The sequence below is a fragment of the Podarcis raffonei genome, chromosome 2 (assembly GCF_027172205.1).
Source record: "Podarcis raffonei isolate rPodRaf1 chromosome 2, rPodRaf1.pri, whole genome shotgun sequence".
Taxonomy (NCBI): Eukaryota; Metazoa; Chordata; class Lepidosauria; order Squamata; family Lacertidae; genus Podarcis; species Podarcis raffonei.
This window is the reverse complement of record NC_070603.1, coordinates 42,017,760-42,044,049: the sequence shown is the minus strand read 5'-3', so window position 1 is coordinate 42,044,049 and position 26,290 is coordinate 42,017,760. Positions and strand designations below refer to the sequence as shown.

At 41.6% G+C, this 26,290-nt stretch overlaps 1 protein-coding gene across 4 annotated transcripts in view; it reads right to left on the bottom strand.

Annotated features, from left to right (window-relative positions):
- MYH10 (myosin heavy chain 10) overlaps positions 1 to 26,290 on the bottom strand; it is a 74,792-nt gene that overhangs the window by 4,318 nt on the left and 44,184 nt on the right. For all 4 annotated transcript variants that reach the window (XM_053376190.1, XM_053376189.1, XM_053376191.1 and 1 more), the window contains 24 exons: positions 25,800 to 25,914; positions 21,041 to 21,234; positions 20,223 to 20,344; positions 19,958 to 20,027; positions 19,703 to 19,863; positions 19,311 to 19,419; positions 19,079 to 19,210; positions 18,050 to 18,256; positions 17,775 to 17,912; positions 16,468 to 16,591; positions 11,694 to 11,865; positions 10,712 to 10,924; positions 10,039 to 10,183; positions 9,048 to 9,254; positions 7,447 to 7,551; positions 6,013 to 6,165; positions 5,179 to 5,427; positions 4,580 to 4,792; positions 3,688 to 3,900; positions 2,081 to 2,242; positions 1,708 to 1,836; positions 757 to 845; positions 476 to 599; positions 182 to 390 (listed from right to left, as the gene is read on the bottom strand). In XM_053376190.1, the coding sequence (XP_053232165.1) occupies positions 182 to 390; positions 476 to 599; positions 757 to 845; positions 1,708 to 1,836; positions 2,081 to 2,242; positions 3,688 to 3,900; positions 4,580 to 4,792; positions 5,179 to 5,427; positions 6,013 to 6,165; positions 7,447 to 7,551; positions 9,048 to 9,254; positions 10,039 to 10,183; positions 10,712 to 10,924; positions 11,694 to 11,865; positions 16,468 to 16,591; positions 17,775 to 17,912; positions 18,050 to 18,256; positions 19,079 to 19,210; positions 19,311 to 19,419; positions 19,703 to 19,863; positions 19,958 to 20,027; positions 20,223 to 20,344; positions 21,041 to 21,234; positions 25,800 to 25,914 (3,755 nt within the window). The remainder of the gene's footprint in view (positions 1 to 181; positions 391 to 475; positions 600 to 756; positions 846 to 1,707; positions 1,837 to 2,080; positions 2,243 to 3,687; positions 3,901 to 4,579; positions 4,793 to 5,178; positions 5,428 to 6,012; positions 6,166 to 7,446; positions 7,552 to 9,047; positions 9,255 to 10,038; positions 10,184 to 10,711; positions 10,925 to 11,693; positions 11,866 to 16,467; positions 16,592 to 17,774; positions 17,913 to 18,049; positions 18,257 to 19,078; positions 19,211 to 19,310; positions 19,420 to 19,702; positions 19,864 to 19,957; positions 20,028 to 20,222; positions 20,345 to 21,040; positions 21,235 to 25,799; positions 25,915 to 26,290) is intronic.

Below are 26,290 nucleotides of genomic sequence, written 5' to 3'. Positions count from 1 at the left end.
TCGCACAAATGCCTGCACTGGATGATTATTATTCCTTGGGCTTGCAAGCTTCTGGCTGGATGACTATCTTGTTTCATTAATAGCTACCAAAAAAGGTGTTTCAGAATAAACTGCGCTTTTTCAAAATCAAATCACGATTCAGCCTCCTGGAAACACTATTTTCAGAGTGTGCCGTGCTTACTTTGCCTCTTGCTCCAACTGTTCTTCGAGCTGCCCAATCTTTGCTTCCAGCGCTGAAATGGTTGCCTTGAACTTGGACTTCACTGAACCCTCCAGCTCCTGGAGCTTAGCTTTCAACTCTTTGTTGTGCCGCTCCAGCTGCTGGCGTGCATTCTCACTCTTCTGGGCGGCACTCCGCTCTCCGGCCAGCTCAGAGTTCAGGGTGTCAACCTTTAAGAAAGGCAAGCAGTTGTTTAAACACTCTCACCCCTTTAGGGACAAGTAGAAAACATCCAGCTAAGACAAAAGGGGTTACCTGCAGAGTGGTTTTGCGGAAACGATCATTGAGGAGCTCCATGTTGCTCTGCTCTTCCTCTAGTTCTTCCTCCAGCTGTGCAATTCGGGCTTCTAAGCGGCGCTTCTCGTCAAGCAAGGCAGATCTACACAGGGGGACAACAGAGGATCACTAAAAACTCAGCTAAGATATTAGGCTGTTGTCACATGTATTGAGGTTTGCGCAGCAACTGGTGCAGACACAGAACGCTTCTGCCACATAATGGCTGCCATAGGTGGAGAAGTCTACCCGGAGTTACTTACTTTCCAGAGGCACTGTTGGCAATTTCATCAGCCAGCTCATCTCTCTCTTGCTCTGCATGGCGTCTGGCTCTCTCGGAGGCAGCAAGGTCCTGAAAATATATATTCATGGGAATCTCACTAGTTTCAGCAGGCAAAACCATTTTCAAACATACGGTGGGAAGGGAGCGAAAGCTACCATGTTGTGCCCAATATCACTATCAAACAGGCCTGCACAAGCAGCCTTTTGCTTTTAAGAAATTAATATGCTTTGCTTCTAGCCTAGTTTAACCATGTTGTGAAGTTCCCCAGCTCACATATTACCTGGCATTTTCTAGTATACATCAAATGCACTTTTGAGCTACTCAAGTCTACCAGAAATAGCTGAGTAATCTCTTTTTTAAACTGGATTCTTTTGACCTCAATCTCCTGGTTCTCAAAAAGTAAGGCACCCCTGCCAACATGCAAAGGGGTCTAGATATTGACAGCCATTTCAATCAGAGGAGCACAAGCTCCTCAAAAACATTATCTATGCTTCTCCCCTCCATGTGACAGCCAAAAAGTCTTCATGAATCTTGGGGCAACTAAAAGAGCCACAATGTTTGGTGATTCACAGTCCCACCTAGTTTTAGCTGGTCAACTGTTCAGCACACACTCACTGTTTTCTCCCATTTTCTTCTTTTTGTATTTGGACTCTGTTCAAATTGGACTTTGTTTATAGCATTACCCTAACCCAAGAGAGTTTGATACTGAAGCTTGACTCTACCAGATCCTTGAAAAGTATTCAAATCAACTATTTCAAACAGATGAACCATTTTAGTGTGTGCGCTTTAAAAGTTGTGCCAAAACCACACACACTCAACTGCAAAGCATCTGTAAAATATACACACTCAACTTGCAGAATGTTAAGAGTCAAAACATTCCTATCTCCACCTTAAGCCACGGGTATATCTCAGGCAGCTTTCCGTGCCATACCTCTTGCAGTTGAAGAATTTCTGCTTCAAGGCTTTTGAGCTTTTTCTCATTCTCCTTCGACTGAGCAAAGATTTCGTCTCTAGATGCCCGGGCCTCTTCTAGTTCACGCTGATAATCTTTCATCTGAGCCTGAAATTTAAAAGGCATCTTAAGACCAAGACAAGATATTTATTCTGAGAACTTGGCCAACCAATCACATGGCCAGAATTTACACATCTAGAGTATCCAGTTTTGATTAGATCCTGTTTCTATTAATGTTGATCAATTATATTCAGGTTATCCAGGTCTTTTTCTCTGTTACAGTAAGGAGAAGCTGATAAGTACGTTGGGGGCCAAGGTTTGATTAAATTATTTCAGGAATAGCTGTGCACACCTGCAACTTGCGCAACTGTTTGATTGCTTCGTCGCGGGCTTTGTTTGAAGCCTCTATCTGAGCTTCTAGGTCTTTCAGATCTGCCTCCATTTTCTTCTTGGATGCCACAGCCAAAGCACGCTGCTTCCTCTCATCTTCCAGTTCTGCTTCCAGCTCTCGGACCTACAGGGCAAATCAGTAACAAGCAAAACAGGAAGGCAAAAGAGAAGAATTCAAAAAAAGTCCCGCAGTTTGGAGCTGCCTATAAGGAAGGATGAAGTCTGGGGAAAACATTTGTGCAGTATTTAAATAAAAACACAGACTATAGGATCCACATGCCCTTATGAGGATGCCGTAAAGAAACCCTCTGATAATCCACATTAGCTGTTCAGGAGACAAGCCAAGCAGAGGGCATCTAAGCAGACAAAAATGCAGAAGAGCTACATGGGCTACAATCAGCTATCTTTTCACTTGTCCAGTGATTTTATGAGCAGTTTTTCACCGAGAGCTTCTATCTCCTTTGATCCATAGCTCCTGTGCAAAAGCTTAATATTACAGGTTATTGAAGCCAACCATAATTGTTAACCTCATAGTAAGGCCAAAGGGGCACACTTGTTCATGGTACACCGGTTCCCAAAATGGAGACAATAAAAGCTTTGTGTAGTCTCATTAATTCTTCAAAGCAAAATGGAAAGTAATTTATGATCAACTATGCAAAAAAACCCCAAACCCTTAAAAAACCTACTGAAGAGCTCATAAACAACTTAATGTGTTTTACCGCAAAACCAAATTAAAAAAGAAAGAGGCAAAGAATATGGCATCATTTCCTGAATCAGAACTTGAAAGACATTTTCTTAACAGACTTCACAGCAGCTTGCATACAGTAGAAAGCAACACCTATTTCTACCTCAACACCTATTTCTACCTCCAGTCAGCAGCACCCATACTAGAATTGAAAGAGATCTGTTGAAGGACATCTGCACTAAGCAAAACTCCTAAGCCAGCAGCTTACAGTCCTCCTTTACAGTTGATAAATCAACAGCTCCTCCTTGACTGTTTCTATATTCATAGTGCTCAGCACTCTGTACATTAATTACAACAGCAGAAAGGAAGCTGTAAATTCCATGATCCAGGTTCACTCTACCTGCCCTCCGTCATGTAGAGCCAGCAAAATGCTTCCCCCCCACCTGGCATTTTTGTAACACTGGTTCAGTGAATACTGAATCCATAGGCATTACACATGTATGCAAGATTATGATAAATCGCTATGGACTTAATACAAATTAAGATTTTTTGCTTTATTTACCAGAGATTTTCAGCTTTATGCACCCTACAAAACCTGGGTGGAAAATAGCCTAAATGAAACGAAATCTGGCATTTTGAGAATGCTTCAGCCACTGCCCTTTCAAAGGAATAATCAAGCATGCATGGAAATTGCCAGAGTGGTCATGAATGAAGACAGATTTTGTTTGGCTCTTGGGGTTGGAAGGACTTGTGCTTCAGGTGACTAACATTCCAGCTTCAAAGCTTAATAAAATCCAACCACCTACCGCTTTAGTTTGAGGGACACTTGCTCAACAGAACGTATAACCACCAGTATGGTTACTTCCGTATGTTAAAAGCTTTACCTGTTTTACTAAGAGCCTCTTCTTCTCCTCATTCTGCTCATCTCTAGCCTGGAGATCCCGCTCAAACTGTGCTTTCATGGCTTGCATGTTCACTTCCAGGCGCAATTTGGCATCTTCTGTGGCTTGCAACTCATCCTCCAGCTCTTCCAATTGTGTCCGCATCTCCTCCACTTGTTGCTCCAAGGTGCGCTTGGATTTTTCCAATTCATGAACCTGCAGCCGCAATCAAATGATTAGTGTTCTTACATTCCCATTTTTTTAAAAAAACTACAACCTGTGAATAGCTTCTTAAGTAGTATAATTATTTCAACAAATCCTACATTAATAGGGGCATTAAGTAAGATTTTTGCTTGGATGCCTCAAGTAATAGGTATAAAATCACCAAACTTGCAGATAAGATGCATGCCAATGATGCCCCCCCAAGAGCTGAGGTCCAAAATTCACACGACAATATACTGTTGGGTCATCAGACCAAGTAGATTTGGGCTTGTGGTTTGCCCTACCAAAAATATTGGGAACCACCGACCTAGAACACATACACAAGTGCTCATACCACATTTGCTTCTGCCTTTTGAGAGCACAGGGATGGAAGACACTACCATAGTAGAGAACATAGAGCTCTTATGTTCAGAAGAGTGTAAAAGCTGAAGTTACAACAATGACAAAAATGCACAGAGACAGGCAACTTTAACCCTAGGACTATGAGCATTTGTGTTTTGAGAACCTTCCAGTGCACGCAGCTGTTGAAGCATACAGAATTCCAGAAGTCTTCTCAGAACATTAGAATGAATGTGCTCCAACTGCCCAAAGTTCAATTTGAAATACAACCATTGAAGCACTTGTTCAAACTGTACTACATCATTCTCAGTCATGCAAACAGTACACCACTCACATTTTTGCCCACATCATCTTTGGAACTCATCAAGTCTTCCATCTCTGTCCGGAGTTGCTTGTTCTGCCTCTCATATTCTTCACGGGCCTCCAAAGCTTCCTCCAGGGCTCGTGCTAGAGAGAGGGCTTTGGTTTCCTTTTCTCTTGCCTCGGCCTCTGCACGATCCCTTTCCTCTGCATAGCGAGCAGATATGTTCTTCTCTTCTGCCAGCATCTGAGCATCGCAACATATGCAAAGTTGGAAGAAGTCGGACATAAATATAGATTTCAAGCTCTTAGCTTCCAAATTACCAAGGTAGTTTGATACTTTGCATCTCAACCTTGAGAAGCTCTGGGGCAACCACAGTGGATGTAAGAGATGAGGGTGCATTTCTTCTCCTCTCCCCAATTCCTCAATATTGATCCTGTTTCTCAAGAATGCATTAGGATTCCTGCAACCCCCAAGTTAAGTAGCCAGCTGAAAACCAGTTTAGATATTCCACCAACTCACAGGTAGACCATGAAAATGCCTATGTAACAAGATTATCTACTGGGCAAATAATAGCTAACTGCTACCTGTATCATCAAGAAGAAAGCAAGAGGATTTATATAGTGGCATACCTGATCAAACTTCTTCTGCTTTTTCTCCAAGTTGGAAACAATTTGGCGCTGATGATCAAGGTCCACTATTAAGTCATCAAGCTCCTGCTGAAGACGGTTCTTGGTCTTCTCCAACTTATCATACGCCATTGCCTTTTCTTCAAGACGCTGGCTCAGAAGTTCCATGTCCTTCAGTAGTTTCTTCTTGTTCTCCTCCAATCCTTCAATAGTCCCCAAGTCATCATCAACCTTCTTTTTGGCATCGGCGAGCTGAGTTTAATGAGCAACAGAAAATAACGTCGTTATGACCTTTCTGTGTTTGGCAAAGAGACATACATACGTTGTGCAGGTGGAAGTTGGCTTGTTTTCCATTGAGATGGCAGGGTTCTCACTGCAAAGCTGTGTGCAGGTGAGGGCTTACACACAAGGACAGCAGATGCCTAGGCTAGAACCAGATTGAATGGAGAAACATTTCTTCATTCAGGTCAGTTGGCACCCTCAGTAGTACAGACTACCTGTACATTTGTTTTTACTGCAGTGTGAACTAGATCCACTTTTACTGAATTTATTGTATTGAATTGGTGGGAATACTACCCCCCCCCCGAAAGCAGTTGCATCCACTATCCAAGCTAACAGGTAAATAGACTGGTGTAACCTTGAAATGCTTTGCAAGAAATCAGGAGCGGTGCACCTTGCCAAAAGTTCACAGCTCCTGACGTTTCCCTGCTCCGGTACTGGAGATACAGTAATGAAGAGTCAGGAAAAGCCAATTCAGTTTAAACTAGTCTAAGACAAACCTGGCTGGAATAAAAACACAGAGCTCCGCAACTGCCCGTGTATTCCATGGCTTCTCACCTGAGACTGCAGAGTCAACACCTGTTTCTCCAAATTCTTCCTGGCTTCCTCCTCTTCCTCCTGCTGCTCCTGCAGATTGTTCTTCTCTTCCTCCAACTGTCGAATCCTGCTACTCAAGTTCAGTTTCTGGCGAGTCTCCTCTTGCAACAGCTCCTGTTGTGGGAATGAAAAACGCACTCATGTTTATCACTTGTCCTGAGAGAATCTGAACTTAGCCTGACGTGGTGGTGTTCAGTATGGAATGGGGATATTTACTTGCTGTGAGATGGTACGGGGCTGGGTAAGGATGTCAAGTTTATGCTGGGGTGATCTGAAAGCATTAACTCATTGTTATACAATTTGGTAATGAGATGCATCATTACAGATCTAAAAGCAGTTAACTGGTCCCAGCCAAAAAGAGCCCTCCGTTAAAATGAAGAAATATCCCAGCATCTTATTGTCAGGGAATGGGATGAGACTGCTGCCATTAGGAAAATGACATTAATTGCACAACAGGAAAAGGGCACTTCAGAATTGCCAGAGCTGGTCATGCATTACAGTGGAAACTGGGCGATGCTATCACTGCAGCGTTACCCATCATGCTTCTCAGAAGCAAGTGTAAGCATCAAAAGGACATAGGGATCCTGTGCCATAAAATGTCCAAAGTTGTGTTAAAGGTTTGAACAAATCTTTGCAAGGGAATCCATTATTTTAAATGTGAGCATGCAATTAAAAACCTTGTCTTGTTCATCTTCAGCACAACTCTTGAGACAGAATACCTTTATTTCCACTGTGCAGATAAGGAATGAACCAAGAACATCAAAGGGTGCTGCTCCATGTTCTAGATCTGAAAACACTTTGGGTCACCTGTACACTGTTGCTTAGAAATGCTTGGGCCTTAGCTCTTCCAGAAACAGGCATGTAAGCTTACAGGAGTTGTATTATCTGCACTACAGCAGACGCCGTTCTAACAGCTGCATGGACGCCCAGCTTGGCTTCCCTCTTATTAGCATTCCAGCTTGCAGTGAACACCTTTCTTTTTTGCAGGGCCTTCATAGCTGGAATTAATTTGCTTCTCTTCTTCTGATTTTATGTATAATGACTGATTTATACTCAGGGCAGCATTCACTTGTGCCCTTCCATGAACAGGAGGCCTTTGATCTAGTGGAGGTCCCCACTAATGAAAGAGGAGGAGGCAATTTTCACCAATTCCCACTGCAGCTTTTATCCACATTGTTCTAGAGGACTCCAGTATGTCGGAGCAAATTTCGGCAGGTGAGCAGCTGGAAAAAAAGTCTTCCCTCCTCTTTGGTTAGCTGAGGTGTCCACTGGATCAAAATTTCTTAGATGAGCAGGAGAGCACAACTACAACCAGCCCCTTGTACTTCCATTTTAATTTTTGCTTGGCTTATATATAGGTTTTTGCTGACGTGCATTCTAGAATTTTAGACATACCTGTGTATCTTGTAGCTGAGACTCCAAACTGGCAGCATCTTTGGCAAATTTAATGCCTTTTTTCTCTGCTTCTTCCAGGAGACTTGAGACGCTCTCCAGCTCATTCTGCAAAGCAAAGGAATCTAGAGGTAATGTACTCACATCTTGCTTGTGAGAAAATGTGTTTTTCCAAAGCGACATCCTCAGTATAGGATATTCATAACAGTATTCATCTAAGGCAATATTTGAAATATCTATGTTCTGATGTCTCATTGCTGTCTGTGACTATTTACATGAGACTTCACTTTAGAACATGCAGCAGATTTGAAAAACTTCAATGGAACTAAGGAGAATCTTACTATTTGTTTCCTCCATGACATTGACAACAGCAACTGCATTCTTTTGATTCCAAAAGTAGCGCAAGTGGACCCATTTGCAAGACATTTGTTTTGCAGCTACTTTAGAGTAATGCAGTTGAATAATCCACCTTTTAGGCATGCTTGCTTCAGGTTCTGTTAAGATTATCACTGCTGCCCTACGTCAAACAGAGCTAACAGAACTCCTATAGGGTTCTAGTTCTCTGACCTGACCCGATCTAATCTAATCTAATCTAATCTAGTATGGTAAACTGGAATTGGCTGGAAAACAGTATTTCAGTTCTCTTTGCATGACTGGGCAGTTGTGTATTACATGAGTGAAGTTTTTTTACAGCTTCAAAATAAAGTGGCAGTTGAAAGGCTTGAAATTTACTTAGAAGTTTGACCCTGTGCACATTTTTACACTAGAATTTTCTTGAAGCAGCTTAGACTGCAAAATAAATAAAATAAAATACCGTCCTTTAACACTTCCAATATATTTCATGATAAGTCCTAAAGTGTTATGATAAACTGTAAGAGAATTTTAAAACTATTCTCCTCTGCCTACTGCAGCAGTTTCTGATTGGTACAGATTTTCCCCAAAGTATTCTACACCCGTGAACCATCTCTCTGACATTTTTACTGCTCATTATGTTTGTTATATACTAAAGGATGCAAGGCCCTGGAGCATAGTCCTGACCCAAGGCCTACATTTCTTATGAACTTTTGAATACTTTTATTGAAAACTTTCACAAAACGTTTCAACAGCCTCCCTAAGAAACTGATTTTTTAGTTTTAACTCTACTGAATCTGTGGTGAGCAGAATGAGGAATAATTTTCACTCTGCCGTTTTAAGTAACTTTCGCAAAATTCAAAATGTTTCTCTGAGCAGGATGTGGCTTGCATGGGGGAAAATGGGGACTTCAAGACAGGGGAAATGGTACAAGAGCTCTATAAACAGTCTCCTTGTCACAAGAGGAACAGTAACGTTGCATTTTTCAGGTGCTTAAAACTATTTCAACTTCCAAGAACCATATCAATGCAAAGCAGAATCTTTGCATTTGCTCACCAAAGGATAACTAGTGCAACACAAAGTATTACCAGCAGCAGCTCCCATCCTATTATCTGACATTAATGCCACACCAATTTTTCAAAATACTACATCTGTATCAAGCAGGAGCATTTTAGAAGGATGTTCACTAAACTGTGTAGTCTGACCAAGAGTTCGTGAGAAAAAGCTAAAGAATCGCCCATCCAAATCTTTACCTGCAGTTTGCTTGATTTTTCTGTAAGTTCTGTCCTCAGCCTCTCTCCTTCTGCAACCTTGGCCAGCAATTCCTGTACCTGCCCATCCAGCTTCTTCCTCTTGTGCTCCGATTCAGATCTAACCTGCTGCAACACCTTCACCTCGCAGGCCAGCTCCTTGTTATCTGTTTCCAAGCACTGCTTGTTCTTTTCAAGATTTGATTTGAACTAGAAGCAAAAGAAAGGTCATCACACTTCACCTGCAATATAAAAGCTAGGCTTCACCTGCAGCAAAAATCTTTTTTTCTAGATTCAGACTAAAATTCACTGGCTTCTTCATTTGAGGAACCACAAGTTGGCCATCTGATTTGAATTCTTAGCTGCTTCAAGTTCAATATGAAACCGAACAGCTTTAGATATTGCATTGCAACACAACTGTAACACTTTACTGTGGAAGTGTCTACAAATGCATGAATTTGACACGGACACGTATGCTACCGGCTACAGTCATAACAGTGGTTGCAACAATGGTTATGTGAGCAATTAAATCATAAAAGTGAGGCCTCATTTGCCAGAAATATATACCTAGGGTGGAGCAGGAGCTGCCACTGTAGATCACAATTCCACAAGGGACGCAAGAGGACCCAAATCTTAACACTTTATAATTTTTAGGTGCATATCTGTGAGCAACACCCATATGAGCAAAGTCAACTGATCTTGCATTTCTGAGATAGGTAGCAAAGACTACTGCATTTTCATCCTTAATCTATTGGACGTTTATCTGCTGTTCTGTTCAAAACTGCTGATAGGTTGGTTAAAAAAATGCAAGATCAACTGACTTAACTAGACAAATGGCAGCCATATCCACTGTGCAGTTATATTATGAAAGAAGAGTATTAACATCTGTTTGAATGTATTATTTAATATATGAATATCCTGCCCTCCTTCAACTGAACCCAACAGAGTATATACAAAGGGCTCTGAGGCAGTCTCCCGTGCATCTTCCACTCACTCGTTTGGCCTGTTCAAGCTGTTCCGAGAGCTCTTCCAAGGCTGTTGCATGCCTCTGCCTAATATCCTGAATTTGGGCTTCGTGATTCTTTGTTTCTTCCTCAAGAGCTTTCTTCAGTTCAGCAACTTCCTGCTCACGCTTTGTCCTAAGGAATACCCAGCAAGTCAAGATCTGAAGGTCTGAGCAGCTTCTACCACAGTGTTTATTTTCCAACGATTTTTGCCTCTATGCAAATTTAAGATAGTTTTCAGAAACAAGCAATCTACCAGCATTGCCCAGAAGTAGTGGTAAGAAGAATCCAGTTTGGGTAGAATAACCAAGTTTTAGTTTTAGTTGTTATTCCCCAAAGGCAGATTTCTGTGGGAAGGGAGAGCCACCACCACTTAAATGTTACAAAAAACACCTAACTGGAGATTAATCTGTGTCAGAAGACATGAGGCAGTCCTAAGTTTATTACAATATAAGGAGTGCTGCGTTACTTTTGGAAACTCTTCCTGTGTGAGAGTTTTTACACAGATGTAAGTCATTACTGTTGCTTTGATTCAACAAAATCATTACATCTCCCAGAGAGTTGTAGCCAGGAATTCAGATTAACCAGAATAGGGATTGTTCTTTATGAGGAATCAAAGCATTATGAACACATTCCTTGTTATGTATCTAGTCTTCTACTAACCTGAGCTCTTGCTGAGCTGCTGTGGTATCCAAGGTATCTTCCAGCTCAGTCTTCAGTGCCTCCAGCTCCTCACTTAGATCTCTCTTCTGCTTTTCGGCCTTGTTTCGTGAAGCCTTTTCTGATTCAAGGTCCTCCTGCAGTTCTGCAATTTGAGCTTGAAGTTCTCGTATTAATTTCAGCGCGTTGTTCTTCTGCACAGCTTCCTCATCCCCTCTGGAAACACAACACAATTTCTAGAATAAGAATGAAGCTCGGGGTCCAGGCTTTGCAAAAAGCCTATTATACCCAGCCAGATGGGCGGGGTATAAATTAAAAAAATAATGTTGGGAGTGCAAGTAAGAGTTCTAGACTTCCACAAGAAAACTTATCAGTGAAGAGCAATTTGGCAGTGTACTGGATTCTGTCTACCTAGTCGCAGACGAGATCTAATAAGAGGTGGAAATCAAATGGCATTGATAACAAAAGTGACTAGATTTTGAGTCCTTGCAGATGCCATGATACCACCAGACAACACACACCCCTTGACACCTGCAGAGGCCCACTGCTGCTCCTGATTTTTATTTTATTTTTTCCTTGTCATGAAAGGAAATTGGTGATGCTCAGAAAAAAACACGTGATAGAAGAAGAGTTTGGATTTGATATCCCGCCTTATCACTATCCGAAGGAGTCTCAAAGTGGCTAATATTCTCCTTCCCTTCCTCCCCCACAACAAACACTCTGTGAGGTGAGTGGGGCTGAGAGACTTCAGAGAAGTGTGACTGGCCCAAGGTCACCCAGCAGCTGCATGTGGGGGAGCAGAGGCAAGAACCCGGTTCACCAGATTACGAGTCTACTGCTCTTAACCACTACACCACTACTGGGATGGGCTGTGGAGTGTGCAATTTACACAGCACCCCAGTGCCAACAAAGCAGAAATATGCAGTAATAGCTTAATAGCACCCTACAATACCAAATAACCTGGCACTATCTTTGCATATTCTACCTGGCAAGAGCAGCCTGCAGCTCCTCTTCTTTCTTGGCAAGCTGGATTTTTAGCTCCTCAATCTGGGCTTGCAACTCTGCAATTTGGTCCTGTAGATCAGTTGTTTCTCCATCAAGTTTCCTTTTAGCTTTTTCCAGTTCTTGACGAGTCTTTTCTTCTTTTTTCAAGCGCTCTTTAGGAGAAACAATCATGGTAAGTGGGGAATTTTTGTCTACTAAACGCTATCTTGTGAGAGCATGCCAAGGATGAACTTGCTAAAAATGAAGGTAACCAAATGGCTAATTCAAGATCTAGGGGCATAGAGTTGCATCAATCCCAAGTGAAAATGCCAGAATTCAGTGTACACATTTAGAGCATCTAACTTACAGATCACTACCATAGGACAGAGCTCCTGGAAATTATCATGTTTCAAATAGCATTCTGTTTGAACACTTCCAACATGAAGAACGATGCAGTCTGGGTTTAAAATCAGTGTTGTTAAGAACATAAATGAACCCTAGAGAGTAACAGTGATGTTTCATTTCTTATCTGATTAATTTCTGCTATCTTCCAAGGCAACAAAATTGGGACTAGAACAACTCTGTATGTCACTTATGTAATAATGACTATTGATGTTTTTATCACAATGATGGGACTGCCATTTGACTTTTCTGTGCCAGGGACCAAGATATCCTGGGCTGCCTATCTCTAGAACCTGGGAGGCAGACTTCTTAAGGAAAGGAACTTCTCCCCACAAAGTCCTCAAACTATTACCAAAATCACAACTTGGTGACAGTACAAATCAAGGTGTTTAGGAAGGAAGCCTGATTGTTCTCTGACAAGAGCAGAGGTTCACTAGCTAAGAAACAGAACTTGACCAGCCCTGGGAGACCATGATTAGAACCCTCTTGTCCAAAAGCTCCAGAAAAACATCAATTTATTCCACAGTAACTTCTAAGGTAAGGGACGCGGGTGGCGCTGTGGGTAAAACCTCAGCGCCTAGGACTTGCCGATCGTATCGTCGGCGGTTCGAATCCCCGCGGTGGGGTGAGCTCCCCTCGTTCGGTCCCAGCTCCTGCCCACCTAGCAGTTCGAAAGCACTCTTAAGTGCAAGTAGATAAATAGGTACCGCTTTATAGCGGGAAGGTAAACGGCGTTTCCGTGTGCTGCGCTGGTGCTGGCTCACCAGAGCAGCTTCGTCACGCTGGCCACGTGACCCGGAAGTGTCTCCGGACAGCGCTGGCCCCCGGCCTCTTAAGCGAGATGGGCGCCCAACCCCAGAGTGGGTCACGACTGGCCCGTACGGGCAGGGGTACCTTTACCTTTAACTTCTAAGGTAGTTAAGCCTATGTGTGCACCTGCATTTGTGCAGACAAGAAAAAGAGCACTTGGCTGAGGCAATAACTTCAAAGGGAATAGAAGGATCTTAAATGACAGCCTGATGCATTTTGAGTCTGATGCATTATGCATTTCATTAAGGAATATTTAGTTTATAGAAAGTTTCTACTCTGAAACATCATTGCATAGCTTGTGCATAAAAGGGTTCTCTGCGCTTTGCTCTCTGGGGACTATAAAAGAGACTCTTGCAGGCAGCTAGCTCTAGCTTCTGGAAAGCACAGCAGACAAGTTTCCATCTGTATCAAATAAAAGGAAGTATTTGCTGGTAAGAAGTTGACTATAGAAATCTGGCTAGAAGCCACCGAAGAATCTTTGGAGTATCCAGAAGTACTCTACAATTATTGGTTGTAGAAAACTGAAAAGTATTTGGAACCTCTTTAGTACCTCTGATGGTTATTTAAAGTACTACTGAAAAGTAACTCTCCCGAGGAGCTTGTCTGAAATATGTAGTCAATGGCTGATGGTCACAGAAGAGGCTGAGGTGGGAAATGTGCCAATTTCCTGTTGGGTGAGATTGTGTTGGGGATAGAATCTCCTCACTCAGTCTCTAAAAGATGATTAACAACTCCTGCCTGTTGACTGTTGTTGGTAGAGGCAAAACAAAACCTTCAGTGCGTTAAGATAAGCTTCTGGTCCTCAACTAAAGATCTCATGGAAAGTCTACTTCCCAAGCAGAGGGAAGAAATAGGAACTGGGAGAGATCCATCTCTTAAGTTAAGCCAGAATCTTGGGAGGCTAACTATAGGATTTCTGTTCATTCAGAGAAGAAAAACAATAAGGAAGACACTTTGGGAAACTGTAAAAATGCATTCTCTTCCATTTTGGACTCCCAATGAAGTGGTATATGGTGACACCTTTATGCTTTCTTCCAGTATCAGGTTACTAAGTGTAAGGAAAGGCTATGACTAGCTTAAGAAATTGCAAGATGAACTTCAAGAATACGGCGGATGTCAGTTGAAATCCTTATTATTCAATTTCAGCCTATCTAGCTAAATGTCAGAACTGTAATACTTTCAGAATCAAGTCAGGTGGCCACAGCACTGTAGGCAGAAACTATTCCCAAATTAGGACACAAAAATAAGTAAATGTGTATGGAAAGTCAGAATTCTATGATGTATGTGTTTTACAGCCAAAAATTATTGCACATCTAAATCCAAGAAGGGGGTTACGTATACTGTTGATATTGCAAATGTAACACTGCAAATATTTCATGGTATTTCTTCTCAAAACATAATCCATCAGCGAATGCCAAGAGCAGAAGGGGGAATTTTTATAAACAGAACATTGGGATAAAGAAAAATAACTCTATTTTGAAGCAAGTTGAGATAGCAAAAATAAATGCTAAGAACTTCCAGAAAGTATTCTAATGTGCAGCATAAACAGTGATGTTAAAAAAATTGCAGAGAGAGAGAGACAGAGAGAGAGAGAGAAGTCAGTGAGATCTGGAAGGCAACTTGGAGTAAGGAAGGGGGGAGGGGTATGAAAACTGGAATACCCCAGTGAGAGAAGGGATCCTGTTCTTGTTGGCATGGCTCTGGTCTCCCAGTAGGAGAAAGAAGGAAGTTCTATAAGTAACAGTATACTGTACATAGGAGTGAAATTTGCTTTGGTGATGCCAGGTGCCTAGATATTTGCACTAACATATAACAATCTAGGAATGCAGAAGTTGGTACAAAACAAAGACATTCTCCTCTTTTGTCATTCCATAGGGCCAACACAGCGACACCCAATTCCTATGAATAAGATTCAATATTTTCCAGTAATGAAGGACATGCTGCTTTCTTTTTTTTGAAAATCTACTTAACAAAAACAAAAGTCAGATTAAGACAATGTGCCCAACGGCCAAAATGGCTATTAAGGAAACACAAAGGAAGATTTGAACACATTTTTTTGCATTTGCAATGCTTAAAGCAAACTGCTAACCTAAATAGTTTTCTTTGTGCTGACATTCGTTATAATGAAATACTCAGATACCAAGAGATGCAAGTCCAAATATTTGAAAATCTGTATTTACCCTGATTAATTCATTAACTTATTTGTTACAGCTGGGATTAGCATGTTGGCCCACTGACCGGTCAAATGTTGCCCACTGACCTCCTATTTGACCAAATACTGCCAAATATTTCATGAAAGGGAATATGACACTGGTAGGTTGCAGCTTAGCTTTTTCTTTAGCTATGTAGCAGCAGTAACAGAGAATGAAGACTGCTTGCCCCTTCACCCTGCAGTAGTCAGGAGCATACTGCTGACATACTGATGCAGATAGAAGAAAAAAGCAGGGGAAACAGGTAACCAAAGAACTAGCCTGCTTTCAATTTAGCACACTTGTCTTTAAAAACCAACTTGTGTTCAACAGCTGCTTTAAAAAAATACTTTAAAAAATGTAAAGCAGATGAAAATGTGTTTGTCATCAGAAGCCCTTCCCCTTTAAAGGAACAAAAATGGTATGACATCATTTGTGACATAGAACAACTACATACGACCCAGAAACTACATACGAGTAGTGGGGAGGGGGAAGCAGGGAGACTTTCAATGGCAGACTGGCCATTCATTCAGCACACGAACAAAACTCTATAGGACAAACTGCACCTGCTGCATTCCACAAGGTATGTATGTATTTGCATTCTCTTTCATATTGATATTAGCAACTTTTCAGCCTCTTTCCACTTCAGTGCTTGCATGAACTATGGTTTTATCTGAACTATGCCTTTGAGTTCTGGAAAAGGAGGGGGGAATATTCAGTTTGTAATTCTTGTTCTCTTTTCACTGTATATTTTTTTTTTAAGAAAGAAGCCCTCCTCTGAGTCCCTCTGCCATACGAAGTTTGCCTTCCCTGTTTGACATTTGCCTGTTTTCTTGGTTGGGCCCTTTGTATATTCCCTCCCCAGGGAAACCTACCTGGCACCAGACCTGTTTCTGTTAAATGCCAGGTGAAGACCTTTTTATCTGCCTAGGCATTCCAAAACGTGTTGAAGCTGGTTTCTGAAGGCTGTTTCATGCTTTGTGTGGGATTTTGTTGATTTGTTTATTTTATACTGAGTTTCATTGTATTTGGGTTGTTGTTCTTCTTGTTGTACATGTGCATGTACATGGGAGCAGGCAGACCGTAGGTCAACTTGTAAATTCACTGATTTTATTTTGTAACAAGCCAGTTGATTAAAATATCATTGCTCCAACAGTTAGTGCTTTAAAAATACTTGATCAAACAAATATTTTCCGACCAAATGCCCAATCCTAATAGCTGCCAAACTGACACTGTGGAAGACTATTATTGTACCTCTGGTCCCAGAAAATGATACACGTAAAGGCAGTGATAAGCTTGTTTTTCGTTCAGTGTTAGCATACTTTCGACTTTTACTGAGAGTCCCTTCATATGGCAAATCTTGAAATTGCTAACCTTCCAAATCTGTGATCATCATTTCCTGCTTGTTCTTGAGTTTAGCTAAGTTTTTTGCCTTTTCTTCTTCTTCAGCCAGCTGTGAAGTACACTCTGCAATTCTATCCTCCATTAATTTCTTTTCCTAATTGAGAAAAAGAAAGCAACTGTTAGGTAGTACATATATGGGCTCAGAGCAATAGACATGGGTCCAGCAGATACAGCTTGAGGCTGCATGAACAATGCGACAGGACAGGACAAGTCAATTGCCCCTCCGTATTTTACTGATCCTCCTAAGATTTTAAAGCAAAATGTGCAGGGCAAGCTGAAAAGAAGCCGTGTTACTTGATTACTTCCAAGTAATTAAATCATGGGGCTCATCCAGATATATTTAGTAGAGGGCACAGCAGAAATCATACGTTTCAGGACATATCATTCCCCAGGGATGGGGGGGAAAATGTTTTTAATGGTTCAAATAGGGGAGAATTAGAATGGACAAGAGTGCAGAGAGGCGAGTGCTCCCTAGGGTAAACACATGTGCCAAATGTATTTGGAGAAGGATGCTGTGTATAGGGGTTTACACTGAGTTTCTGAGCCAGGATGGGCCAGCTGGAATGGTGGACTGAGAGGGCAGTGGACACAAACTCCAAGGACAAGGAAGGGTGTACTGCAGGTGGGGTTGCTCTGGACATCATAAAATTCAACAAGCTACAATTCTCAAAAGGGGCAGACATCTCCACAGAACCGTTGTGGGTGGAGATACTGGGTCAGGGGCAATTTAGTACTTGAAGAGACGTACTGTCATCCCCCTGACCAAAATGCTCGTGATGATTTTGAGATGGGAGAATGAAATCTAGGAGGCATCTGAAATAGGAAGTGTAGAAACCAGTGACTAACCTATCCTCATGCAGACTGGATACTTGTTCAGGTCACGATGAACAGCACTACTGCCATACAAATAGAAACGGGTCCCCAAATGCAGGTTGGGATTAAAGGTGGGACCTGGGCTTGGAAAGGTTGCAGAATGCTACTCTAGAAGATGACCATTAAATCAAAGCTATCTTTCATAGAATGAACAGCAAAGCACACCCTTTTTGCATGACTTATGACATGACTGCATGATAGCAGCACAACACATGACAAGAGTTTGCTCTATTGGGGAGGGGCAGGGAGGGTCCTAAATCCAGCAACAAACAGATGCCAATTACTCTCTGGATTACAAGGTTGAGGAGCCACAAGATGGCTCCCACAGCAGTCACTTTTAACGCATTGCATTATTGTTTCCACATACACTAGTTCTAAAGGAGTGTGTCACAATTTGCTCTCACCTTAAGAAATTTGGAATTTTGGTCCTCCAACAGTAAGATCTCTTCTTCCATCTTTTTTATTTTGGCTTCAGCTGTTACCTTCTCCAGCTGCAACTTCTGCCGAGCACCTTCTTCCTCATCGAGCTGCTCCTCTAAGTCCTTAAAAAGCAGAAAGCTCAACTCAGCTATATTATAACTTGCCCCCAGTTTTCACGTGGTCTCACCAAAGATAAGTCAATGTACCAAAATTTAGACATATTTTCTAATCATCCTACCATCAGCACATCTAGAGATACCTGTATGTGCGCCTGCATTTTCTTCTTTTCATTCTGTAGCGCTTGGTTCCTTTCTTCCTCCTCTTCAACCCTGGATTCTAAATCATGCAGAATTTCTTCTAACTCTTGCTTCTTTGAAGCCAGACGGGCTCTCATCTCTTCAGCTTCAGCGAAGAGTTCTGTCTCTGCTTGCAACTGCTCTGCAAGAATATTTTTCTCTTCCAACAGCTGCAAATTCAGTAAGAAAGTATTGTCAATCCTCCTTCAATATATTGTCAAAAACAACCATTTCATAGTTACGGGAGCATCTTGCATAGCTCACCCAGTCCTAAAAGTCGCTGAAAGAACAAGCATGCACAGACAACCAGTTACCAGAAGGAAAGACTTTTGAGTGGTGCTATTTGCTGCAATCTTGTGCCTATTCCTCCAGTTGTTCTCAAGGATGGAACCAAGAAGGAATAAACTAATAAGAGGGAACAAATATATCCTTTTATCTAGCCCAGGCTCCTTTTCACTATAGCAGCCGCCAACTATTTTTGCTATCAGCAGCCATACACGTAGAGAAAAACTATACAGGGAGGGTGTGTATGTATACAGGGGTATACTTTGGTCTTTCAATTTTCAGTGGCTCCCTGTGCAAGGCCAAAATTCAGTGTCCTCTGCCTCTCACCTTCTGTTCCGCACATGTGCTATGTCATAGTTGCGACGCCCCTTGCAGCTCCATGCCCAGTGTGGAGGAACCAGTTACACTGCCCTAAATCTGCCTCTGATTATATGTATATATCCAGAAAAGATTTGAGTTCAATTTCAAAAGCGATCCACTCTGTAGCTTCATATTCCTTCTCCAGGCCAGTCATTAAAATGTATTCGCTATAACTCCTTGCGTGTTTATTTGATCACACAATATGCTTTCTATTTCTACACAAACTAGCTAGATGTATCTAACTGCAGAAAGTTAAGATGTTAGTTTTGCCTAGGTAGATAATAAAGTCATACATGCTATTAGAATAAGGTTTGACTTTGTGCATAGGTCAGATTGTGTATACAAACCTGTTGATGTTTCCTTTCCATCTCCTCAAGTTCTGCTTCTACCTTTGTCTGTTTCTCCTTCACCTTCAGAAGCTCCTCATCCTTAGCCTGAAGTTCTTCCTCCTGGCGAGTAACTTGAAGCAGGGGCTTCACCTGCAAAGTATGACACAAGAGGCATGCCACTTTCGTTCTGCTGAAAATTCCTAACCATCACCACCACCACCACCACCACCGACCTTTGTGGACAACCTACCTTTGTGAACACTCTCCACCACTGCCAATGCCGCAGCTTCAAATAGGCAGCACAATTTCTCTGCAGGACTTTCAATGCACTCAGCTGCTGTTGTTTCTTAGCAAAAGCCCTAAACACAAACCAAGGTTTTCCATTTCAGTTGGGAATGTTTGCATTTTAACAGCTACATCAAAGCATTTCCAAAGCCATATTCAAGTGCAAGGGGGCAATACTCATGCTTTTTTTATCCTGGTAATAAACTTATTACACCAGACTGCTTCTCAAGCTTTTTAGCAGTGAAATAACCATGCATCTGTCTGTAAATTCAGTGCTTTTGATTAAGCTAACTGAACATTTCCACAAAATCTGCACTTCAGATATAAACGTCTGCCAAGATTACTATAAACACTTACTTTCTGGCAAGGTATCCCCTGCAGACTGCCTGGAAGAAGATGATGATGTCTGTGATCTTCAGATCCCTTTCTTCCTCTAGGTGTGCCAGAACACCAGCTCGGAAAAAAATCTTGCTCTGTCCAATTCTATACAAGTTGGGGTCCAGCTCTAATGCTCTGATCTGCACAAATATCCAAAACCCATTTGTTTCAAAATTTATAAGGCAAAGAAGATAACGATTTTTAGCAATGTTAGATTGCTACTGAATGACTTACCATGCGTTCACAAGCCTGCTTCCCATCCATAAATCCCTTAGGAATTGCATTAGGAGTCAGGATCTCATATCTGCCAATCAATAAGAAAACAACCAGTTAAGCTCTGATCAAAATGTACAGGCACCAATTTTCATTTAATCCCCGTGCTACGCTTGACTAATGACAGAAAGTTATGTTGAGGGGGAAGACTGGGTTTAACCACCTGAAATGATGTAGCTCTGAACATGCATTCTGGAGTAAAAGCCAAAACTAGTTATTATAGTACCTCTGTCTAAATTCTTGGAACACTATCCTGTTTGGAAATCCTTGCCGACAAATCCTTATTCCTTCCAAGACACCGTTGCAGCGAAGCTGATCTAGAACGAGGTGCGGATCCAGCTTTCCAGCCTAAAGGCAGAGGAAAAGCTCTGTTACAGGACAGTACTAGCAGCTCCTTGTAATCATCCTTCTGGCTTTTAGCCTTACCTAGTTAAAGAAACTAACCACTCACAAGGATGAAGTGGGGTTCTGAATACTTGTGCAAAACATGAAATCCAAACCCTATCATGTCAACAAATACATCAAATGTCAATAGTATTTCTGGAGAGTCATTCCCCGTGTCTGCAGTCATGGGATTGTTGTCTATGACATGACGGTGTATGTTTTCATTCCACAGTGTGGAAAGTGATGGAGACAAGATGTTTTGTGTTACTGTGTTCCGTGAAGGGGGACTATTGTCCTTTGTTCTCTCTCTCAGTTGTCTGATGAGAAAGAGGATGGAGCTAAGTCAGAATGCTCTGAGTGTATTATATGTAAATAAACGTAGATTAGCCAAAATGCTGAGCTACTGAGTTCTGTTACGCAAACTGCGAATACTTTGTGGATCCCTAAGTGTGCTGATGCCTTTTGGCATTAGTCGCTGTGATGTTCGGGTTGGAGAAAGCTTTTGAAGCTCCCGAACAATCGACCAGGAGGGAAAGAACATGCCAGTTGGGCATGTGTCTCTACCAGGGTCCTACTTGAGAGTAGGTCGCTCCTAACAAGTATTAGCGACTGGGAAGGGAAAATTAGATGCATATTTTAACGTTTGAAATGAACACATACCCTCTTTTCATGGTTTGGAATGATGCAGCGGACAAAATTTGGGTTAGTATTTCGCAGCGTGGCCATCAGTTTGGTGAGGGACTCCTTGTATAGCTGCCCCACAGTACGGAACATGCCCTTCTTGGTCTTGTAAGTGGAGCCAAACGCGGTCTCTGTTATCCCAGTGACTTGATCCAGACCCACAATGCGGTCCACTGCAGGCAACAAGAACACCGAATTAAGCGGATTCAGGAAACAGAGCAGCGCCCGAGAGATAAAAGGTTCGACAAATGCTCTGCGCGACAAACGGTGGAAGGTGCTGCCTACTATGGCAAAGCAATCTACGTACATATGGAAGCAGCAGGATTGGAAGCAACACACCAGGCAGAACATTGTAGCTTTTGCCATTATGCACTACAAAGCACAAGTCACGGCTTTATGCACCAAAAGCCATTCCCTTTTCATACGTAAAAGGAATTTTAGACCAAGAAGCCGCAAATAATGTGAGTGAATATGTGGGAAGGTTTACAATAGAGCCAAAAAATGCAAATGACGACATGTATCAAACTTCGCTAGGAACAAACCATGATCAGCCTCCCAACAACTTCTGCTTAACTTGAAGAAAACATGGAATAATATTCCCATAGAAAATGGGGGGGGGGGATAATTAGGCCATTTTGCTTCACCACTGACATTCCCTTTACCACATCGTATGAAGTGCAATTCTGTGGGTACGTCATAGCAAATATATCAGTACACCTGAGATATCCACTGTGTATGTGACAATGCTAAAGCTTCTGTAAAGCTCTTTACTTTTTTGAGGAACAGAAGGGAAAGGATTTTCTATATTGTTTTCTTCTATGGATTCTATAAATAAACCAAACTCTAAAGGCACGAGGAACCAAGCACACATTTGGAGCAGGAGCACAGGGGGTGGAGATATTATTTTTTGGTCAGTTAGCAAAAGAGAAATGCAAATAAACAAATCTCAGGACAGCCACAGTACTGGGTATTCCTAGGAAACAACACATTAAAATCTTCAACCTAAGATCTTGCTAATTAACCTAGTCAAGTCTACTTCAATTAAGTATGCATAAAATTACGTCACAGTATTTACTAATGAGAGAGCAATGCATGCTGCATTCTCCAATGAAGGAAGAACCAAACTGTAACCAATCTCCCAAGTTTAAGTGAATAGGGGCCACATGCTTAAGTATTTGCACAACCATGTATTTCACAAAATACATTTTTTTCTATCAGGAGTAGAAATCAGTCCCCTCTAGTGATCAAGGAAGCACCGCAGGAGAGCAGATTCACTTAGGAAAAAGCAACATGCTTCATTCTGAAACTACATCAATATGATTAACTTAGATACACCCATGGAGATACATAAATTCCCTGCTTATGTATTTTAGCTTACAACAAAAGCACGATCAGACACGTAATGGTGGCAGTAAAAATCTACTAAAATGCCCAAACAGGCTCCGTAAAATACTTTTGGTGAAAAACAAAGAAGACTAAAGAGCAGCTTTAAAGCCTACCAAAATATATACAGTTTTGCTAATGGGGTAATCTTATAGGTTTACTGAGAAGTAAATTCCACTGCGATCAACTGGGCTTAGTTCCTTGTAAGTCTGCTTAGGAGCGCAGCCTGAGATTTGCTTCAAGTTTAGAAGTGCTCCTGCAGATTAATGGGCAGCATATACCCCTGGCAGAATTTGTTTACTGACGGACTTCCCTCATAAACTATCATTCAAAATATAGGCATTTAATAGCAATGATACTAATTTTGAGCAGCTTCTGAAATAATAAACATTCAACATGCCATTTAATGCCAGCGCAGCAAGTTGTATAAAGAAAACTTGCTTTGACTGCAATTTTTTTTAAAAAATTGTATACAGACATTAACAAGTACAAACCATACTGAACCAGAGTACCGAGACTCCTAATTTCAAATACCCCAAATCATTGGGGTATGTTGGAGAAGCAAGCCTGTGTTTCAAAATGCAGCTACTCACTTGCAAAGCTTCTAGAGGTGCAGTACAAAAAAATGAGACTCTATGTATGCAGCAGCAACTAAATAGGTATGTGCACAAGAACATTTGCCTTGTGGAGGTAACACTAAGGTTAGGATGAAATGAAAGTTCATGCTTGCCTAACAAGCAAAAAAATGTTTTTCCTACAGATTCAAGTCCTGCTTTTAGGAGGCCTATGTTATTATTTTTGTTTTTCATTCATTCACCTGGTGTATCAGGAAGACCAGTAACATTGTCATAGAAAGAAGCTCTCTGAATAATGTCAATCTCTATGGCACAGAAACAGCAAGAACAAAGAGCAGATACACAAGACAGTCTAGTTAGTAAAAAGAAGACAATTTTGAATTGCAAGCAAGCTTTAACAAAGTGCATAACAGGTTGCTATGGTGTAATGATGGATCTTCAGCAGAGTGTGTTGATTTCAGGGCCCAAACAGTGAACATAAAGGCAGGTTGTCAGACCATAGATTTACAAGGAAACATGACAGTGATTCCATATTTCACAACAAGGAACTGTTTACTGAAAAAATGTTCTGAAATGGAACAATTGTTGTGTTCATGCATACTTTGGGGCTGGTTCGCAGTCTGTTTAATAGAGAAACCAGTGCTTTTTTCCTTAGAAAATGTTTAGGGGTACTCTCATTTTCCTACTCATATTGAAATACTGCACCTCAATGAGGCTAAACTTAGATTCACAAAATGTTTAGGAGTAGGTGTACCCCTGCGTCCCCCCAGAAAAAAGCACTGAGAGAAACTATGTATGGACTGTGAAGCTATAAGCCCACAGGCACACCATCTACTAATTTTACAACTAAACTTATGACAGACGTGGAAACGCCCCCTTCTCACAATCCATGCACGGTCCCTGCTCCAAGGCATTTACAATATTCCCAGAATGGGCATTTATCAAAGTCATTACACATTCTTGAAACCTGGCTCCATAAAAGCTCAAAAGCATTTCTTCGGTCTTCAGCATGTTTACTTTGCTTCACTAAAGTTGACCTTAGCGAGGAAGTAAAATTGCTAATATTGCACCTTTGTATAAATCTATGATGGGCCACACTTGTATAGTGCAGCTGGTAACTATATCTTTAAAAGGCTGTTTGTAGACCTGAAAATGATGCAGAACAACGACAACCAAATTTACCAGAGGCCTTAAGCATGTCCCCTACATAAGGAAAGCTGACCATCTTGATTTGTTGCTAATTTTGAAAGCAGGCTAGGTTCAAGGTTCTTGTGTTAGCTCACAAAGCCAAAATCAACTTGGGCCCGAAGTACCTCAATGACCATCTGGTCCCTTATACACCACCTCACTCCCCGAGATCCTGGTGGCTCCTCACAGGCCTTAGGTTTGGTAGGCCTTCATTACAGGCCTGTAGGGGTTTGGCAGGGGCCAGCCCTCCCCTTCTTTGAGAAACCCCTTGAAAGCCATATTTTCTGGTCAGGCCTTCCCAATATGCATTTCTTTTTTAAACCAACCAGTATCTACTGATGTTTTAAATTATGTTTTATAGATGTTTCTAGATTTTATTGTATTTTATGCTGTCAGCTGCCTTGATATATTTTATGTATCTGTAGAAAATGCACTTTCTAAGCACCCAGGAATCAGCTGGTTGTCAGATGCCTGGGAAGTGCTGCTCAAGGGGCTTTGCAAGCTCTTTTGGAAGGAAAACAATGCTCTGCTTTTAGATGGAGCATTCCTTTTTTTCTTTCCAAGGAACAGGTACAGAGTTCCCACCAATCAGCTGATATGCAGTATCTCCAAACTTGCTTGGTTGAACAATCTATCATTGCAGAAAGCCGACTTTGGGAGTCTGATAACAGTCAATAGTTGGGAAGTCCAAACCTCTGTGGGGCTTCAAAGCACCGTGCAGGACTATTTGCTAGCCCTATGTGGTACTTTGAAGTCCCAATGTGCTGCAGATCCTTATCTCCCCAAGATAAATTTGACAATGTGGGAATGCCATCAGGTGATTGACAGGTAGATGGCACAGTTACTGGTGAGCAATAGCTTTTGCCCTTATGTCTGGTTTGTGCTTTCCCATAGGCATCTGTTTGGTCACTATGGAACACAGGGATCCAGGATTAAGAGTGTCTTTTGGTGTAATCCATCAGATCTCTTCCTAAATTAAGTTAATGTGAAGCTAAGAGTTAAGCAGGCGTTAAAAGGATACTAAATTATCTTGGAAGCACTCCAAGCAATGCAACCAAGTTTTAAGAAGTGTTTTTGGTTAAGCAAGCTTATGTTCTGCCATACCAGGCACACAGAAAATTAACAATGCAAGAAAAAGACAATGTACTATTATGATACAATCTTGAAGAGCTACTTAAACTTTGATTGTTTAGAATTCTTAGTTTCCTGTCCTGTTTTACCAGTGTACCCATTGCTGATAACTAAAACAACAGCTTGAGTACTTTTAGCTGTCATGAAAGGTTGAGTCATTTAGTCACAACACAGACTTTCAAACTATCCTAAATGACTACGAAAAGAGTCTACTCGAAACACATTTGCAGCTAAGTAGCTTGATGTATGGAAGTGCAATCAGCCCATAATGACACATGTGCAAGTAAATTAATTGATACTGCAGCAGCACTTCAAACCCTCCTGTTGCCACTGCTGGCAGGAATCTCAGAGGAATTGCACTAACCCATGAAGGATTCATGTGTAAGCTTTGCAGACAAGGCCCCAACTCACCCACCAGGATTTACCAGCTCATCTTATATAGATTAGGAGCAGATTCTTACCATCCTTCCAAAGCTCTGCCACAAATTTGTCTGAAGACTGGTGTAGAAGCGTTGCCACGTTGTCATTCAGAGGGTCCATATTCTTCATAAGCCACTCATCTGCCTTGTAGTCCACCTGTAATTAAGCAAGTGGGGTAAACAGCAAATACTGCCAACCTTCCCAACCTGTTTTTTGTTTTTAAGGGAAGATGAGTTGCATCTCCTCATATGTGATTGACATTTAAGCAGCGCTGACATTGTGAAGAACCTCTGCACACACTTACTGAACTCCCTTTTCAGACTAACACTGAATGTACCACACTGTCAAGGGTGTATGGATAGCAGGCACAACTCCTCCGTCACACTGAACGCATGAGGTGGGTTGTCTGAACACGGTTTTTATGTGTACAGTGGATCCACTTAACATGATACTTTCCAGATTCTCCCTCTGCTGCAAGTGACCCATAAGTCTTTCAAACTCATTTTAGAGATCACAACTTCCCAGTGTTTAC